Below are 20,544 nucleotides of genomic sequence, written 5' to 3' on the forward strand. Positions count from 1 at the left end.
CTGTAACTTTTAACTTTTCAGTCATTCTGATTAACATTTTTGGTTATCAAACATCATGTACACTGATTTTTAACAGCCACTACCGTGTGTTTTGGTCCCAGAAGATCATGGTATCAGCAGGCAAAATAAGATGAAATAACACACCTTGTTGTCTTTTATGTAAGCTGAATTACAGTGAAGCTTCTGTTGTTTTGTAAACCCTCTTTTTTATGTTTTAACAGTCTTAAATAGTACTTGTTAAACAATAAATCTTTAAATTATAAGATTTATGAATAGTTTGGTGCCTCAATCTCTGGGGAAAAGTTATTTTCTCTTGTGCTATTCTGAATTTACTCTGGTGTTTAAGTATTTGGTTGAATTGAAATATGATTATAATATCACAAAGGAATTTTGATTTATGTACCACTGGGTTAATACTGATTTGCTGCAAAGCTCCAGTTATTTCACAGGGACTTTTTGTTATATCATCACCCAGCCTGATTACTTATGAGCTGGCGTAACTGCTAAATAAGACAGTTATGTCTCCCCACAGGTATGTGGTAACTTTTTATGTCACAATGCTGAGTCTGCTGATGCATTCAAGTACTGTGGGAAAATCTCAAACAAACGTTGCAGATATTTTTGCATTGTGTTGTGATGAAAAGAGTACTATACTTAAGTCATTTAGGTACAAAATGATTTAGGCATAGTACTGTACACGTTTACTCCACTAGCCTACATTGTAGATATAGTTTCAACTTATCACTGCTTTAAATTAACTAAATCTGAGTACTTCATCCATCACTGTTTTTGCAGATATTATTACTGTAAATGTAAATGTAATTTGGATCAGACAGCTTGTTGGACTGATTTGTATGTTTTGTTAGATTTTTTTAATTAGTTATAATTATACTATATTCATACAATAGAATGTTATATTTGATATACGTACATGCAATATTGCTGTACAATACTTTGTATATAATATATTAGTACATTTTGATTGATTTTATTTGATTATACCTTACACTATGTTTTATATCCCCATAAATCCCAAAATAGGGATTGAATGTGGAAATATAAAGAATAATTATAAGCATTTTCATTTGTTTCCACGTGTATTTGTTCATTCATACTTTTATATTTTTATTTATATATTTTAAATGCTTTTCCTTATTTATTTATTTTTAAGAATGAAGAATATATTTTATATTCAGGCCTTTATTGCATGAATTATAACCTAAAATGGCTTAAATAATGGAAATATTAAAAAAAATACATTGAAATATATATATTATGTATTTAATTGTATTTGATTGTTTATGTTAACTGTGTTTGAATGTTGTAACTTGTCACTTTTTATGCTGATTTCTTGGCCAGGTCTCTCTTGGAAAAGAGATTTTTTTTAATCTCAACGAGACTTTTACCTGGTTAAATAAAGGATATAAAATAAATCCGAGCTTTCCCACAGAACATGAACGCAGCAGAAGTCGTTGACGGCCAATGCGGGGGGCGGAGCCCCGTGACGTCAGGGGGTGGAAGAAAACAGCAGAGCAGGAATCAAAACAAGAGACGGACACGCCTTCATTCTTAAAGGTTATAGCAGCTTATTCTTTATAACTGCTGCTGCCAGCGCTGTCACAAAGCCTGCCTGCCGTCCACGAGGACAGCAAAAACAACAAACAACACAAAGACAAAACGCTGCAAAAAAAAAAACAACCAAAAAAAAAAAAAAAACAGAGAGAAAGAGAAAGCACCGCTGCAGAAATGGAGTCTACAGAAATGTCAGACAGCGTTGACAGCAGCCGCTGATGATAGAGGTCGAAAATAACACTGACATCCGAATCCTGTACAATGCCCAACCAGAAGAACAGCAAGGGAAAGAAAAGCAAACGCACCAACAGTAGCGGAGATGAGCAGGAAAATGGAGCCTGTGCGGCCGCAACAGGAGGCGCGGCCGCGGCGGCTGCTGCACCCAGACACGAGCGCTCAAGTGGTAAGAGAGGAGACGGACACAGATGTAGAAGTTTGGTGATGCTGCAGGAGGAAGCTCTGCTCTGTCTTGTCTGTGCGACTGTGACATGCATGCACTGCGACGTTGCAAATGCCTCTACCCACCTCCACTTCTTTCCACTCTGGAGGAAGGGGAGGGGGGCACCGCGCCAAACTTCTATTTAAAAACATACGAATTTAACACCTTTGATTGTCGTCACATATAGGCTATAATGGTCGATCACGACTTGAGGCCTTGTGGATTTTTCTCCTCGCTGTTGTATTAGTGAACTAGCAAGAAGCTCGTGCTCAGCTGCGCTCAAATCTCGTTTCGTGTCACTGGTTTATACTGATTTTTAACATGTGTTTTGGTGCAAGAAGAGAGTGGGAAGTGCATGAAAACAAGTTGAAATATTGTTAAAACAGGTGTTAGTGGGTGAGTTGCATGTTAGCAGAATTTGAGAGAGCTTGTTGTATTTTCGTAATCAGCCCTTGGTTTTGTTTCAACACGTTTTAGTAGTACCCGATAAGCTAGATATGTTTAAATTGTCAGATTTGTGAATGGGATTTGGCGCTTCGAGCTCCCCTTGGGAAAAAAAGGCATTATCACCTGGCAAAGTAGCACGCGTTGTTGTCAAACGCACCCCCAGAGAGTCTTAGCAACACAATGCAGCGCTTATTTAAATGCCATTACACCCACGTTAATAATCAGTGGCTGTTAACATTTGGTGTGTAGGCTACTCAGCAGGCCTCAGCTGTGTTTTCCTGAAGCGCACCTTGTCCACACAGTTTATGCTGTGTGGCCTTCCTCAAGGGTAATACTGTCACCTCACCGCTTGTCTGCGCACTAAAGTTCAACTTTCATCCCATTCAGGACTTACAACAGTGAGAAGAAAGTCACTCAGCACTTTTAAATGTGGTTTTAAACACGTGTGTATGTGTACAAGCAGCACCTCAGAACATTATTCCACGTTAGACATTAGTTGTAATTTTATGACGTTGTTTAAAAAAAGAAAATCTTCAAATATGAAGTTGTTATACCTACATTTGTTGTATTTTAGGCAGCCCTCTGCAACATATTGGTCAGGGACTACAGATGAAAAATGAAGTAATACATTTAATGAAATATGAACATGACACCTTGCTTTTTTTATTTTATTTTTTTACAATTTTCTTATATTGATCAAATGCAAAGTGATTAATCACGGAAATAATCAGCAGCTAAAGGACAGTAAAATAAATGAAGTCAACTTATAAACATCTCTGTGGAGCTATTATTTGAACTCAGTGTCACACTTTATTACTTTTATTCACTAAATTATGCACAGTGCTAAATATACACTGCTAAGTTAAAAAAACAACAACTTTAAATATGAAGTTCTTATACCTACATTTGTTGTATTTTAGGCAGCCCTCTGCAACATCTTGGTCAGGGACTACAGATGAAAAATGAAATAATAAATATAAAGAAATATGAACATGACACCTTGCATTTTTTTTACTATTCTCTTATATTATATTGACCAAATACGAAGCGATTAATCGCGAAAAAAATCTGCAGGTAAAGGACAGTAAAATAAAATGATTAAAAAATAAATAAAGTCAGCTTATAAACATCTCTATGGAGCTATTGTTTGAACTCAGTGTCACACTCATAGACTGTATAAATAAGGTCAAACTTTATTACTTTTATTCACTAAATGAGGCACAGTGCTAAATATGCTCTGCTAAGTAAAAAAAAACTTTAAATATGAAGTTCTTATACCTACATTTGTTGTATTTCAGGTCGCCTTTTGCAACATCTTGGTCAGGGACTACAGATGGAAAAAATTTATGAAGAAATGTGAATAAAAAACCTTGCATTTTTTCTATGGAGCCATTTTTTGCTTATTTTTTATTCACTAAAATGATGCATAATGGTTAATATGCAGTGCTAGGTATATTGTTCTCCATTGTGATAACTTTAGAGGGAGAAAAAGTAAAAGTGCTGACACTGACTGTAGCGGAAAAGGAAGGAGGAAACTGCCCCCCCCACACACACCCACAGTGTATTATCATGAGCTACTTCTTGTAGAGACTGTGTGCCCACATTTAGTTGATTCACATCCAGACTTGACAGTTGGCAGAGCTTGAATAGAGCCGCTCACAGGCTCGGGTGGCCTAGATGAATCTCATAAATCGATGGCGATGAGGCAGCAAGGACACGGAAATCTTTCTTTTAACATTCTCACCTCGTGTTGTGTTTTTGATACCATGTAACTTACGGCGGAGAGACTGCTTTTGATAAGAGGAATAACAGTTTTAGTCATTTTTTATGCAACAGAAAGCCAAATATTTGCAGGATTCATGCTTCTTGAATGTGACAATTCATGAGTAATAAATATATTGTTACAAAACCATTAAACAGGTAGCGTAATTAAACTGAATAAGACGTCACCTGAGTTTCTGGGAAATTATATGTTTCTTTTCACTATTTTCTTGCATTTTATAGATGAACTGATGAACAGAATTACACAAAAAGTAATTGGAGCAATTAGTCGACTAACTGATGAGTTAATCGACAGAAAAATAAACACTGACTATTTTGCTAATTGATTAATTAAACTGCTTTTTTTAATGCAACAATGGCAGAAAATGCTGTTTTCAGACCCTGAAATAAAGAGATACCCTGCTCTTTTGTTTTATATGATATTAAACTGAATATCTTTGGGTCTTGGACTAACAAAATAAGACATTTAAAGACATCAACTTGGACATTTTTTCACAATTTTCTGACATTTTTTAAAACAAGCAATCGATCAAATTCGATCAAAGTGATCTGCTTCATTCTGAAGAGTCACCTTTTTCAAAACAAAAATGGCTCTGTTCAAACTTTTGTTTCAAAATAAAACTTCTCATCTCTTCTCCCACATGATCTGGACACTTCATAGTGAAGTTTGTCCAAACAGAGAGACAGCCATCAGGCTATCTCATTCTTCCAGAGTTACCAGACTAACTGAATTTCCCCTCTGGGATAAATAAATTAACTTTGATTTGATTTGATTTGAAGTCAAGTCTGTCACTGGATTTAAATGAATGCCTCTGACTGCACTTAATGCAGAAAAAAATTAAATAATCTGCAGATTAACCAACAATAGAAAGAATAGTTTGTTGTTAGTTAGTAATGACACCATATGTTAATTACCCAAGCATCTTTCCCTGCAATGCATTTTGTAAAAAAAAGTTTTCCTTTTGATGCATATTGGACATTCATACCCATATCAATACATCTTTGAGGGGTCAATACTGGCAGTGCAGCCTTACACTCAGTGGAATATTACACACATGAAGTGAATAAATGTGGCATTTTGTGGAAGATTTTGATGTTAATGTAACAAAATGACTGGGGCAGTCCGTGGCCTAGAGGTTAGGAATCAGGCTTGTAACTGGAGAGTCGGCGGTTGGAATCCCGGTACCGACAGGTCTAGGAGGCACTGAAGTGCCCTTGAGCAAGGCACCTAACCCCCCTGCACAGCTCCCCAGTAATGTGCTGCCCACTGCTCCTTGCATGGTGTGTTCACTTGTGTGTAAAAAAGGATGGGTTAAATGCAGAGGTTGAATTTATTTGATTAATAAAGTAATCTTCTTCTTCTAAAATAATCCTCGCTCTCTTTCTCCGTCCAGAGGCCCAGTGTGCGACGCCTCTGGGCTGCAGCTTGGCTCGTCCCATCGACCTGGAGAAGGACGACTACCAGCGGGTGCTCTGCAACAGCGAGCTCTGCCCGTACGGCAACTGGATGCACCTGCAGTGTTTCTACGAGTGGGAGAGCTCCATCCTGGTCCAGTTCAACTGCATCGGCCGCGCGCGCTCCTGGAACGAGAAGCAGTGCCGGCAGAACATGTGGACCAAGAAGGGCTACGACCTGGCCTTCAGGTTCTGCTCCTGCCGCTGCGGCCAGGGACACCTAAAGAAAGACACCGACTGGTATCAGGTGAAACGCATGCAGGACGACCGCAAGAAGAAGCCGTCGGAGAGGAGTTCGGGCAGGAACGGGTCCGGCGGAGGGGCCGCAGGGCCCCCGGACGGGCTTTTTGACGAGCCTAAGAGGAGCAAGCCACCAGGAGCAGCAGGAGGAGGTAAAGTACCGCACAGAGCCTCGAGTCAGGAGCTACCTCGCAGACAATCAGTGGACCGTCAGAACTCTATAGAAAGAGGAGCAGCAGGAGGACTCCCTGCAGGAGGAGCCTTTTCTCTGGGGCCTCCTCAGAAGTCTCCATGTGGCTCCCCGGGACAGTCTCCTCCGACCGGTTTCCCTTTCTCCCCCACCGCTATCCTCGGAGCGGGAGCTGCAGGAGCAGGACTGCGAGGCTCCCGTCAGCTGGGAGAGTTCCTCAAATCAGCCGTCCACATGGACCCGCAGAGGAAACACCTGCTGGTCGGGGGCGCTCTGGGCCGGGGCGGCGGCTGCTCCATGGGAGCGTCCGGCGGCGGAGCTCACCTCGACCCCGGCTCCATGATCCCCCTGCCGCTGTCCTTCGCCCTCCCGCTCCACCACCGACTCACCTCCGGCGGCGTGGGCGACGGCTCCCACTCTCACCCAGTGCAGTTCCTGAGGAGGCTGGACCTCTCGGAGCTCCTCACCCACGTCCCTCGACATAAACTCAACACCTACCACGTCCGCATGGAGGACGACGCCCAGGCAGGCCAGGGAGAAGAGCTGCGCAGGTACACCGGGACACCTGTCCTTTATTAGCTGGGGACAGGGGGGGTTTAGGGGGGGATAGCAGGTCAACAGTACAGCTGCATCTCAATAAATTAGAATATCATAAAAAGTTTATTTATGTCAGTAATTCAATTCAACAAGTGGAAATAACTCATTATATAGATCCATTACATACAGAATAGGGTTGTCACGATACTAAAATATTCAATACTCGATACCATTTTCGATACCACAAGGATAAAAACAAAGACCCCAAAATTTTACAGAAATATTTTTATTAACAAGAAAAATGCAACATGTAAAAATGAACAGAATCACAGGTAAAATATTTACAATAAAAAACAGTTGTGCAATAAGAAACTGCAACTATGATAACAAGCTTCAGATACTCGATACTTTTGAAATGAGTATTGTATCCGGATACAACGTTTTAGTATTGATATTTTTTTGAGTATCGATACTTTTGACAACCCTAACACAGAATGAAACATTTCATATCTTAATTTATTTAATTTCTTCTAATAATAATGATTATAGCTTAAATTTAATGAAGACCTAACATTCAGTGTCTCAAAATTTTTTAACATTATAAAAGACTAATTAAAAAAAATATGTTTAATATGGAAATGTTGGCCTCTGAAAAGTATTTCCATCTATATGACTCAATTCTTGGTTGGGGCTATTTGACTTGAACTAGTGGAAATGGACTTTTCCACCATATTCTATTATATTGAGATGCACCTGTAGATGCCACATAGAAGTGTTGTGCATCATCTGAAAGATGGAAACCTAAGGATTAATTTTATTTTTGTGTTAAATTTTTCTAGTCTTATATCTGTAGCAAACTGTGTGTTCGAGTCAGATGCAATGGCAGTTCCTAGTTGGGGAAAGGTGGAGGACAATGTCCCTCTAATATTAGGCCTGGACCCCCTCCGACCTCCTTAACTATTAGAGGTGTGAGTCAGCAGAGGCCCCACGATACTTACTCCAATAGCACTTGAGTCACGATGCAATATTATTGGGATTTCAAGCATTTTGCAATATGGTGAGTATTGAGATACATTATATTGCGATTTAAGTCAAGTCAAAGTTTATTTATAGAGCACATTTAAAAACAACCTCAGTTGACCAAAGTGCTGCACAGTTATTAAAAAACAATAAAATCATACACAAATACAGTAATAAATAAAACAATGAAAATAATAAAATAATACTTAAACAATAAAATAGTAATAAAAACTCAATTTAAAATGTATTGATTTTATTGATTTAACTCTAATTGCATTTTGTGTCCACAAAATTAAATTTAATCAGGAATAGTTTTGTCAAATAAGCAAAAATTCTCAGTCTATTCATCTCACTTCAGTCGTTTTATTTCTCCACAGTTAAAAAGTCAAACCCACAGACTGACCAACACAGTATTCAGTCAAACAGAACTGAACTGATTTCAAACATGTATGGACGACAACAACTGCAGCATTTTTTATCAAACTTTCCTCAACTTTAAGCTTCACTGATTTGAATTTTTTTGTATGAAACATAAAAAGGCCTAACTTTGCAGCAACAAATTCCCAACATGATATCCTGATGCACATGGTGCCTATAGATTCCTCAGATCTTCTAGTTTCATATGAAACCAGTATCTCCATTATATTCCTAAAAATGCTTAAAATCGATACTTTTGAATCGATATAATATTGCAATGCAAAATATCGCGATACTATGCTGTATCGATTCTTTCCCCCACCTGTTTCAGAGTCTGTAGTGGGCTCAGTCTTAACACGACAATCATATGAAACTAGAAGATCTAAGGAATTTATTGATACCAACCATGTCATGATATTTTGTCAGGAAGTGGTTGAAATAACTCCAAGTTTTGGCTTCTTTCTGCAGTGGGTTTTTTTTGTGTTGTTGTTTTTGCTGTCCTTGTAGACGACAGGCAGGCTTTGTGACAGCAGCAGTTATAAATAATAAGCTGCTATAACCTGTAAGAATGAAGGCGTGTGTTTTGATTCCTGCTCTGCTGCTGTCTTCCGCCCCCCGCTGCTTCAAAATGTACTTAAATTCTTAATAACATACTTGCTGTTCCTGTTTTCAGTGACTGTCATATAGATGTGATGGTGCCTGGTGATGTGGTTGTTGTTGTTGTTTTTTCTTTCGGAGCAGACTCTTTTGATATCATATCAAACTAGAATATCTAAGGAATCTATGATATTTTCTCAAGGGGATGAACATTTTTGCAAGGGAGAAACTGACATTGCCATTTTCAAAGGGTTCCCCTGACCTCTGACCTCAAGATACCTGAATAAAAATGGGTTCTATGAGCACCCACAAGTGCCGTCTTTCCAGACTTTACTCCACTTTAAACTAATCCCATGCAGTTTGGGGCCAGTTTTTCTCATGCAGTATAAATATGTTATTTCCTGCATACTGAGGTCCCTAAACAGGCTTTTAATGGACTGAATTAGATATCACTGGAAAGCTGAGACTCTTGTGGATTCAATGAGCCCGATGTTATTCATGTGTGCTGATGTTAGTCCCTGTAGTAGCCATTTCATTGTAGTGAGAGCATTTCTTGAAACTTGACCTCGCTGTATAAAACGACCTGCTGTGACCTCGAGGATAATCACAGCCCCATGAAACTTTATAACCACAAACTAGAGACCTAGAACATTCAGGGGGTGTAAGGTAATCATAAGTTGTGTGTCCTTTAGGGGGAAGAGTGGCCGCTGGGAAAGTCTCAGGCCACGCCCTCTCAAATGGATGCTCACTCGATGTGTTTCCATAAAAAAAAAGGCCCCCAGAAGGATTTATGAGACTCTGGAGGTGACCTATGGTTTTGGATCATCGCGTAATCGCTTAGCAACAGTTTCAACCGTGACGTCACAGACACGATGGATTAAACACGGGAGACGCAACTGTGGCCGCCATTGCTAACTGTGCACAATGTCCGCCGCTGATCATAAACAAACCAGCATGGCTAATAATGCACAATGTCTGCCGCTGACCAAAAACACACCAGCATGGCTAATGTTGTGGCAGTTTTGACAATTGCAAAGTTAATGGGTGAGCTGGCCAAACAAGAAGCACACAATAGTCACTTCTCCAGGTTTTATTAACACATCCGTACTCCAGTACACCGCTCAGTCCCCCCGGATGGTTATTTAACAAAGCAACAAAGTCGCGTACACCGCTCGACTTGTGGTTGTTGCACTTTCCAGCATTGGCTCTTCAACAAGAGGCGATGTGGCCCTAACCTTCTGCCTATAGGCCTACATCACATTAGGACAGACCTCACTTCTTTACACCTTCCCCTCTCACATGGTGTTATCAGAGTTAGCCACAGTTTGAGTTCCCACAAGGCCTTGCGTCTTGAATATCAAGTAGGTTGCTGCCTACTTCATGTCCCACCATGACAGGAAACACCAAATTCCCTTCACACTAATTATGCACAGCGTAGCCGCTGATCATAAACAAACCAGCATGCTAACTGTACACAAAGTGTCTGCCGCTGGTCGTGAATTAACCGGCATCGCTAACTGTGTGAGGGTCCGGTGCTTGTTGTTAACAAACAGAGGTCGCTAAGTGAACACCTGGCACATACACACTGTACTGCTACAGAGCTAACTGTTAGCCTGTTAGCACTGAGCTACTGTGCACCTCGTTCTGCGATGCCGGACTGCTCTAGGGAAGGACAGAAAATCACGCCATTGCAGGATCACTATGAACGCCCTAAGGTGAAAAGCCGGCACAGATCTTTCCAGCAATATAGTAGGGGTTTGCGGGTCCACACTATGAAAGGGTCTTATGCTTCTTGTCGCTTGTGACTACTCACTACTTCACCGGCTTTTAGAAAGGTGCGTGTTGTTGTGGCGTCGAGTACTACGTCACATGCTGCTTAGCTTTTTTCAGGGGAGAAAAACAAAAAAGTCTGGTCTAACGACTGCTCAGGACGGCTCATATTCAAATTAGGGGCATTTCGGTACTCTTTGGAAAAGGTGTCAAATAGGGGGGCCAGGTTAGGGTCAGATGCGAGTTTAAGGGTACCAAATCCCCCCTCTCCTTCTATTAAAATTGTAAAAGACAAAAGAGTATATGAAGACAATTCACATGCTCAATTATGTCTCATAAGTAGTTGAGGCATTTTTGTGGTGGTACCATTTCTTACACAGATTTGGTGCAAAATGCACCCATTTTTATTGACTCCAGAGTTAATGAAAAATGTTGAAAATGTTTCCACGCATTCCCACTCCTGCATCAACTCACCACATGGACTGACTAAGGTTGAAGTTATGGAGGAAGCAGGTGAAGTTACCCCCTGCTGTACAAACTATTTTCAAATCAAAAAGTTTTGGCATTGCCTCAGCAACAAGCTTCCATCAGTAGCGGTCTGATATACAAATGCTTTTATACTGAAGCTGCTGATTTATTTTGCACAAGGTTCAATATCTTTAAATATGTATGTTTTTCAGAGAACTGTATTCTGGTCAGGGTGGAAAAAGCAGCATTTTACTTCCATTTATTTCTCTTTTTCTTCTTGGAAAACCCGATACTCTGTGTCCACTTTTCTTTTCTTTTTTGCAAGGACATTTCCCCCTGGAGTGTCCTATTTTCCAGAAATTTACTGCATGGTTTTGCAGGGTTTTTCATGTTTGTTTTTCTACATTAAGTGCAAATGCCATAAACTTGTTATTTTACAAATTATACCCTAAATGGATGTTGAAATCTGTGTACGTTAGATAAGATAAGACAAGACACGATTCAGGTGAAACAGAAGTAAAGTGAAACACAGAAATGGAGTCAGAGTCAGGGACATACATGTAAATCAGAATAAAAACAAGAATTATAACAAAGCTTAAATACATACTGAGATATCAGCTAACTAAAACGATAAATAGTAATATAAATAGATGCTGAGCCCCCGAGGTGTCTGCACCGGATCAATGAAACAGTTAAACATATGTAGAGTCCAACAAATATAAAAATAATGTCCAGTGAATATAAGAGCTAATATACATCTGCTGCTATGGTTAGATGGATGAATATAGATGTACACTATTGCTCATGATCAGCCTCAAAAGTTACTCACAGGATTGATTCTGTCCAGAAATTTCCTGCATGGTTTTTAGTGGGGGTTTTTTCTACATTAAGTACATGCCATAAACTTGTTGTATTACAAATCATACCCTAAATGGGTGTTGAAATCTGTAAATTAATATAATGGGACAATATATATATTTTTTACAACATCATTCAATTGCTTAATGGTCTTAAAAGTTTAATTTCATTGCAATAAAAATGATAAAATGTCAGGAAACACTTACTGTCCTATTAAAGTAAAAAAAAGAACATTATATATATATATATATATATATATACATATACATATATATATATTAATACAGATATTTACTGTATATTACCCATATTATCATAGGTAAATCAGAATAAAAACAAGAATTATAACAAAGCCTAAATAAAAACTGATATATAAGCTAACTAAAACGATAAATAATAAATATAAATAGATGCTGAGCCCCCGAGGTCTGCTCCGGTCTGCACCGGATCAATGAAACAGTTGAACATATGTAGAGTCCAACAAATACATGTCCAGTGAATAGAAGAATGAATATACATCTGTTGCTATGGTTATATGGATGAATGTAGATGTACACTATTGCTCATGATCAGCCTCAAAAGTTACTCACAGGATTGATTCTTCAGATTAACTTCATCTCTGATAAAAACCAGAGCATGTCACGTAACTCCTCTCAGTGCTTTATCAGGCAAAGAACTATATTTGGAAACTTCAGGTAATATTTCGAGAAAAAAGTTGCAAATTTACTAGATTAAAGTGGCAAATCTACAAGAAAAAAAGTCACAGATTTAAGAGATTTAAAGTGGCAAATCTGCGCAAAAAAAGTAGCAGATTTACAAGAAAAAAGTGGGAAAAAAGCAACTTTTTTCTTGCAGATTCACCACTCTCCACTCTCATAAATCTACACATTTTTTGCCACTTTAATCTTGTAAACTTTTTTCGCAAAATATTATTTTCGTATGTTTTTTTACACATTCTGGCAGTATGTAATATCAAATATTCTCTAGGGTTGAAATTTGGAACTTGCATGTATTTCAATGAGAGCCCTATTAAGGGTTAATGTTGTTTGTGTCCGTGTTCCCCTGCAGGTTCATCCTGTCGGCCCTCAGTGCGAGCCAGAGGAACGTGGTGAACTGTGCACTGTGCCACAGAGCGCTGCCCGTGTTCGAACAGTTCCCTCTGGTGGACGGGACTCTGTTCCTCAGCCCGTCACGTCACGACGAGATCGAGTACGACGTCCCCTGCCACCTTCAAGGTAAGACAGAGACTGGAGTTTAATGTAGATTTTAAAAAAGGGCAAATATTTTCTACATTTTGATGAAAAGCAAATGTGGTAAAGGTAGACTTGTCAGTAGTATGTAAATACAAACCTCTTATTTTGTCACACTATTATGCTGTGAAAAGGAGGGGAATTATAGAGAGTAAGAGCAAGTAACTGAAATTACGGAAGCCCTGAACCGCAAGTGAAGACATTTTTTTTTGAGATGTTATATTTCGAGATCATATCTCGTTATTTCAAGATAATATCTCATTATTTCGAGATAATACACATATGTAAAAAAAAAAAAAAAAAGAATTAAAAAAAAAAAATCTTCCAAATTTTTTTTTTTCTTCAGATATTATCTCATTATTTCGAGATAATATCTCGTAATTACGAGATAATATCTTGTTATTTCGAGATAATATCTCGTTATTTCGAGATAACACACCTACGTAAAAAAAATAATAATTTAAAAAATTATTTTTTTTACATAGGTGTGTTATCTCGAAATAACGAGATATTATCTCGAAATAATGAGATAATATCTGAAGAAAAAAAAAATTTTGGAAGATTTTTTTTTTTAATTCTTTTTTTTTTTTTACATATGTGTATTATCTCGAAATAATGAGATATTATCTTGAAATAACGAGATATGATCTCGAAATAACAAGATAACATCTAAAAAAAAAATTTCTTCACTTGCGGTTCAGGGCTTCCGTATGAAATAACTGATAGGACAAACATTTATTTTTTTAAATCTTCTCTTACAAGTTAAGACATTCATTATTATTAATTCATTTATTAGCTATGAAAAGTGAAGCCACAGTCCCTTAAAACTGCATTCTTTCTAATGGCCAGCAAGGGGCGACCCCGCTGGTTACATGGGAAGTGAATTGTATAGATGTCTATGAGAAAATTACCTTACTTCTCACTTAATTTATAACCTCAGTAAACATTTTCCTGATGAGTTTATGGCCTCAACCGCTAGTTTCAAGTGTTCTTCAATACAGCATAATGTTCATTCTGTAAATTATGGACCCATTTAGAGTAAAATAGAAAAAAAAGCAGAGCATGTTTAGGACGTGACTATATTGTGATTGACAAGTCACAACTACAACATCCTTTCGATCAGGATAGAGGCGTAGCAATGTGTATCCGTGCCATTGTGTACATTTAAATAGCCATGAACTTGTTTTTAGTTTCCCTAGAATTATAAAAGCCAAATTGTTGGCAGCGACTTCATACAGTGTAGACAGGAGACAAATGTTTTTACTAGGATTGTGAAGGCTAAGATTGTGAGCTGCCCTACTCTGACTCTACTGGTTTAGTACTCGTTGCTTTAGTTGGTTGTGTTGGTTATGATTAGGCATGAGGAGTGGCACTAGTTAGGTTGAGGGTAAGGATGTCAGGTTTAGCCAATCAGAGGCAGAGTAAGGCTGGTCATGCCCTTGCCATCCTAGGGGCGAAAATGGTGTAGTCAAGTGTAAGTTGGAGTGTGAAGTGTCCTCAGGTTCTCACTCAGCTCCAACCTTTTGTAAAGTGCTTACTTCTGGTTCCAAAAAACCAAGATTCCACTTCTTGGTCCAGACTGAAACATCTCAACAAGTTCATGGATTGCCAAAATTTGGTTCAGACATTACTGGTTTCAGTGGTTTAATTTAACTAAGTACATTAACTCAAGTATTGTGCTTAAGTACAATAGTGAGGTACTTGTTTTTTCCTTAAATATTTTCATATATATATATATATATATATATATATATATATATAACTTTTTACTTCTACTTCACTACATTTGAGGCAAATATTGTACTCTTTACTCTACATTTAACTTACAGCTTAAGTTACTTTTCAGGTCAAGATTTAGCAAAAAAAAAAAAGATCAATTTAAAATGATGATGAAATTTAATTCATATAAAAGTAATGTAAGTTTACAAAAACTAAAACGCTGCTTATATAAATGTATCATAACAACAATACAATAATATATTTTGAATATTTAAAACAATCTGAGTGGGTCCATGCTGCATAACGAGTACTTTTACTTTTGATACTTTAAGTACATTTTTATGCTGATACTTTTTTACTTTTACTTCAACACTGCAGTGTGGTATTAGTATTTTTACTGAAGCAAGAGATCTGAATACTTCTTCCAACACTGACTGGTTCCCAGAGGACGAATTCACTGATTTTTATGATCCTCTGACTTTCCCTCCAGCACCACCATGAGGTTCATATTTTAACATTTTGTAAAAATCCTCAACAACATTTTAGATGAACTGCAATAAAATCTGTGCACACATTCATGTTCCCCTCAGGACGAATTGTTCAGTGATCCATTTTCTCTCCATGTAGTTCCAACATGAGGTCAAATGTTTAATTTTACAACGAAATATCTGCAAAATGTACCTTTTATTTACATTATTTTGAGCATGTTAGCACTCTGACGTTAGCATTAGACCTGTGCAGCCTCACAGAAAACCAAAATGACCATTTGTAAATTATAGAAAACATGCACAATGTTCAGTTTGTATCATGGTTACAGAGGTTAATCTGAAAACAGAAACACATGAAAAACGCTCCATATCTGCAGGACATCAGATGCTTCTAATCACAACAAAATATACATATTTACATGAACTGAAACCATTACAATGTCATTTTGCTGAATTATATATTCACTTTCTGTTTAAAATGTCCAAGCTTTCCTTTGCATAAAGACAAATTATGACTTTTTGGTGCATGGATAGGCTCAGTCCATACTGTGTACACACATAAAAGGTTTTCTGCTGGCTGCTGCACCGTCCAACATGAATGTGAATTAGCGCGGCAGCTTCTTTGAAGTGCTGACCCAGAAGCTTTGATATGTATGGCGCTTGATATGCATCAGTATGAAAGGTTTATTCATGCAGCTTCTTCATGCTTTTGTGTGTCACGCTGAATATAAATGTTGGTGAAAGAGAAACATTTGAATCGGGCTGTAAAAAAATTAAATTAAATTAAATAAAAGCAACGTTTGATTGAAATAATTTTGTTTATTTAGCGGATGTTAAAAGTGAAGGGAGTTTTTTTTCCTGCAAGAGCGTGAAGTTTGGAGGAAATGGAAATGGATATGTATGTGTTATTTTTAGTGAGACCTTTTTTTCAACTTTGAAAACAGAGTTCATTGAAAGTTCACAGAAAACAGACTCAACACTCTTCACTGTGAATGCTTTCATACTAACAGTGTGATTTGAATGTGAGCTGCACTCTATTTCCATTTTTTTTTTTCAAGTATGCCTTTTATTAGCCTTCACACACAAGTTGTACAGAGCTGGAAAATCTTCAATTTAGTATTAAATGAAATCACATCATGCTAATCAGCTTTATGCTACCTATACATCAGAAGACTTTGAAAAGATTTGGAAAAGATTCCTGGAAAACTATCAGCTCACAGCCGCTCACATCTAAAGACAAGTGTTTTTAGTCTCAGACTGAGATTTTAGACGGACTGTGAATCTTGTCGCCTGTTTGATATCAGTTCAGTTCGGTTTGACTGAATACTTTGTTGGTCAGTCTGTGGGTTTGACTCTCATTGTGGAGAAATAAAAAGACTGAAGTGAGATGAATAGACTGAGAATTTTCTCTTATTTGGCAAAACAGTTCTTGATTGAATTTAATTTTGTGGACAGCAAATGCATTTAAACAGTTAAATCGCAATATATATTGTATCGCAATACTCACTATATCACGAAATACTAAAAATTGCTATAATATCGAATCGTGACTCAAGTTTTGGGATAAAATCGTATCGTGGGGCCTCTGGGGATTCAAACCTCTATTAAGTAAAGTACTTGAGTAAACATAAAAGGGGGAATAAGGACCCAAGTGTGCAATCAGGAGTTATTTTGTTGATTTTCCTGGCTGATTAACCCTTTATCGGGTGAAGAACCGTATTTGGTAACTTCAGTGGATATCCAAAATGGTAATATTTCAAAAGAAAAGTTGCAAATTTACTAGATTAAAGTGGCAAATCTACAAAAAAAAAAGTTCCACATTTAAGAGATTTAAAGTGGAAAATCTGCGTGAAAAAAAGTCACAGATGCACGAGAAAAAAAATGGGGAAAAAAGCAAATTTTTTCTCGCAGATTCACCACTTTAAATCTCACAAATCTGGGCATTTTTTTCTCGTAGATTTGCCACTTTAATCTCGTAAACTTTTTTCTCAAAATATTACCCCCCTCTACACATTTCACAGTCCACATTCTGGCTGTATGAAATATCCTCCAATATTCTCTAGGGTTGAAATTTGGAATTTGCAAGTATTTCAATGAGTGCCCTATTAAGGGTTAACAGACAAATTGACTATCTTGTTATTTAGTAAATGTAATACCCAACTTTCTTAATTTCCAACAGGCAGGTTAATGCACCTCTACGCCATCTGTGTGGACTGTTTAGAAGGCGTCCACAAGATCGTCTGCATCAAGTGCAAGTCACGCTGGGACGGGAGCTGGCACCAACTGGGCACCATGTACACCTACGATATACTGGCTGCTTCACCCTGCTGCCAGGTAGGAACAGACTGTTGTTACACATGTCCTCCTGTCAATGAGCAGCCAAACCAAACAGAGCCGAACCTGTGTTTTTGTCGCTCTGTTGCTCATTAAAGTCACACTAATCTGTATGTTTTATCAACAAAGTGTTTTTACTTTACTTCAGTATTTTCAATTTCTGTACCGTCATACTTCTACTTCACGACATTTTGAGGCAAATATTGTACTTTTAACTCCATTTAGCTGACAGGCTGAGATTGAACATGAAAAACATGATGTGATTTTAAAGACATTTCTTTTCAATTAAAGCTCAGAACAGTATATCAAGTAGTTAAAATAAAAGTACAGTTTTGAGGAACTTGTACTTTACTTTCGTATTTCTATTCTCTGTAACTTTATCCTTCGACTTCACTACATTTTGAGGCAAATATTGTACTTTTTGATGGAGTTTACCCTGTCTTGGCACTCTGTATTTCATGGAGTGCTGCCATTGCAATGTGTACATTGTCGGTCCACACAGATTGTTTTTATTAGATTATTATTGATGCAGTCATGTAAGAAGCGTTTACATTTTCTCAAAGCCAGGCTCATTTTAACTACTTAATATACTGTTATGAGGTTAAATTTAAAAAGAAAAGTCTAATTTCTTTAAATTGATCATGTTTTTTTATGTTAAATCTTGACCTGAGAAGTAACTTTATTTATTTATTTATTTATTTATTCATTTATTTATTTTTAATCATTTTTTAAAAATATGTCATTTATTTTTCTATTTTATATTGGGGTTTTTTAAGGACAATGTACACATTGCAATGGCAGCACTCCATGAAACACAGAGTGACAAGACAGGGTAAAGTCCATCAAAAAGTACAATATTTGCCTCAAAATGTAGTAAAGTAGAAGCATAAAGTTACATAAAATAAAATACGAAATTTAAGTACAAATTCCTCAAAACTGTACTTTTATTTAAACTCCTTAATATACTGTTCTGAGCTTTAATTGAAAAGAAATGTTAAAAATTACCTCATTGATGATTTTTTTCATCTTAAATCTTGACCTGAAAAGTAACTAAAGCTGTTTCCTACCACTGGTGAGATGCAATTTAAAAACTCCGCCATCAAGTCTTGCAGAGGTTAAATTCTCCTCCCTGTGTGTCCTCAGGCTCGTCTCAACTGTAAGCACTGCGGGAAGCCGGTGGTGGACGTTCGAGTCGGGATGCAGTATTTCTCCGAGTACAGCAACGTCCAGCAGTGCCCTCACTGCGGCAACCTGGACTATCACTTTGTCAAACCTTTCTCCTCCTACAAAGTACTCGAGGCTTATTGACAAATGCTGTTCCTGCAGGCTAGTTAAGCTGCTTTTATTCGCGTTTTTTTTCTAACACAATCTAGGAAAGATTTTATTTTTTGGGCCTTAAGGTGACTTTATGTTCTCTCTCTCTCTCTTTTTGGTTTCTTTTTTATGTATAGGAAAAAAAGTATGACTCTAGTTTAAAAAAAAAAGTTCAGTATATCTCTGCTGTTATACAGAAAGGTGTTGATAAAAGTGTGGAGCTGACACATCAGTCAAGCAAACACATTTATCTGTGACCAGTGAATGTATCTGTACGCCAAAATTTGCTTTTTATTTTTATTTTTTACCAAAAAACATAAAGATGAATCTCGAAATAAAGCAGAGAAAGAAATGAGTTGGCGTTTGTTTGATATCTTCACCCCATCTTAAAACATTCCTGGGTTTCCGCTATGTTCATTTAGCAGCGGCGGCCTTTGTATTTACAGGTGCATCTCAATAAATTAGAATATAATCGAAAAGTTTATTTATGTCAGTAATTCAATTCCAAAAGTGGAAATAACACATTATATAGATCCATTATACACAGAATGAAACATTTCATGTCTTAATTTAATTAATCTCTTCTAATTATAATGATTATGGCTTTCATTTATTGAAGACCTAAAATTCAGTGTCTCAAAAAAATGTAATATTACAAAAGACCAATTTTAAAAAACTATGTTTAATATGGAAATGTTGGCCTCTGAAAAGCATGTCCATCTATATGACTCAATACTTGGTTGGGGCTATTTGACTTGAACTACTGGAAATGGACTTTTCCAACAAATTCTCATGTATTGAGATGCACCTGCACTAAGCATTACGGTAAGAACGTGTTTAAACCCGCCTTCAAAATAAAAGCAAACATGCAACTTTCAAAATAAGAGCACATGGATGTGTTGGCACGAGTCCACGACAGAATTTACAAGATGACTGTGAAAATAAGACGCCTTAAATAAAACATAGAACAACCCTTATTCTCCTTTACAATAATTTATTAAAATGTGCAATGATTAAGATGGAATAGTGGCATTAGAATGTGCGAGAGGCACCAGATTTAGGCTTTTATGGCAAAAAATGTATACGGGGAAGCTAGCCCCCAGACCCCCCTACTTTCTTCAGTCCCACCATCATAGTCTCACAAAATCCTGTGGGAAACACTAGTTCTAACGCTTGCTTTGCAGTCGAGTTAGGGCTGGGCAGTATGGACCAAAACTCATATCCCGTTATTTTTAGGCCGAATAGCTTTATATGATATATAGGTATTAAGTGTTTAGTTTAAACTCAACATCACTAGTAATCATCAACCTGTTTTATTTAAAGACTTTATGGTAACGCTTTAGAATAAGGTCCTTAATAACCATTAATTAACAAGTAATAAGGCATTGTTCTCGCTTTAGATCCGGTAGTTGCAAAAAACATAGTTAACTTATAGTTAACTTATAATAGATGAGCAATAAAGTATATTTTAATATCAATAAGCAAACAAAATAAGATTAATAAAGGCATGGCAAAGACATAATGGGTGGGTCATGGGTGTTTGTAATGCCATTATTAACACTCACATAAGCTTATAAACACACAATAATGTTAATAAGCATCTTGTAAGGACTTACAAGGGGCTTATTACTTGTTAATTAATGGTTA

At 37.2% G+C, this 20,544-nt stretch overlaps 1 protein-coding gene across 1 annotated transcript; it reads left to right on the top strand.

Moving 5' to 3' along the window:
* The first annotated feature begins 1,515 nt into the window (after positions 1-1,515).
* On the top strand, positions 1,516-19,241 carry heca (hdc homolog, cell cycle regulator). The gene is made up of 5 exons (XM_059356757.1): positions 1,516-1,975; positions 5,635-6,676; positions 12,861-13,027; positions 17,429-17,583; positions 18,727-19,241. Exons 1-5 carry the CDS (start codon positions 1,834-1,836, stop codon positions 18,889-18,891), a joined length of 1,671 nt encoding a protein of 556 aa, XP_059212740.1. The 5' UTR covers positions 1,516-1,833; the 3' UTR covers positions 18,892-19,241.
* Positions 19,242-20,544: the final 1,303 nt, after the last annotated feature.

The sequence above is a fragment of the Centropristis striata genome, chromosome 18, assembly GCF_030273125.1.
Source record: "Centropristis striata isolate RG_2023a ecotype Rhode Island chromosome 18, C.striata_1.0, whole genome shotgun sequence".
NCBI classification, from domain to species: Eukaryota; Metazoa; Chordata; class Actinopteri; order Perciformes; family Serranidae; genus Centropristis; species Centropristis striata.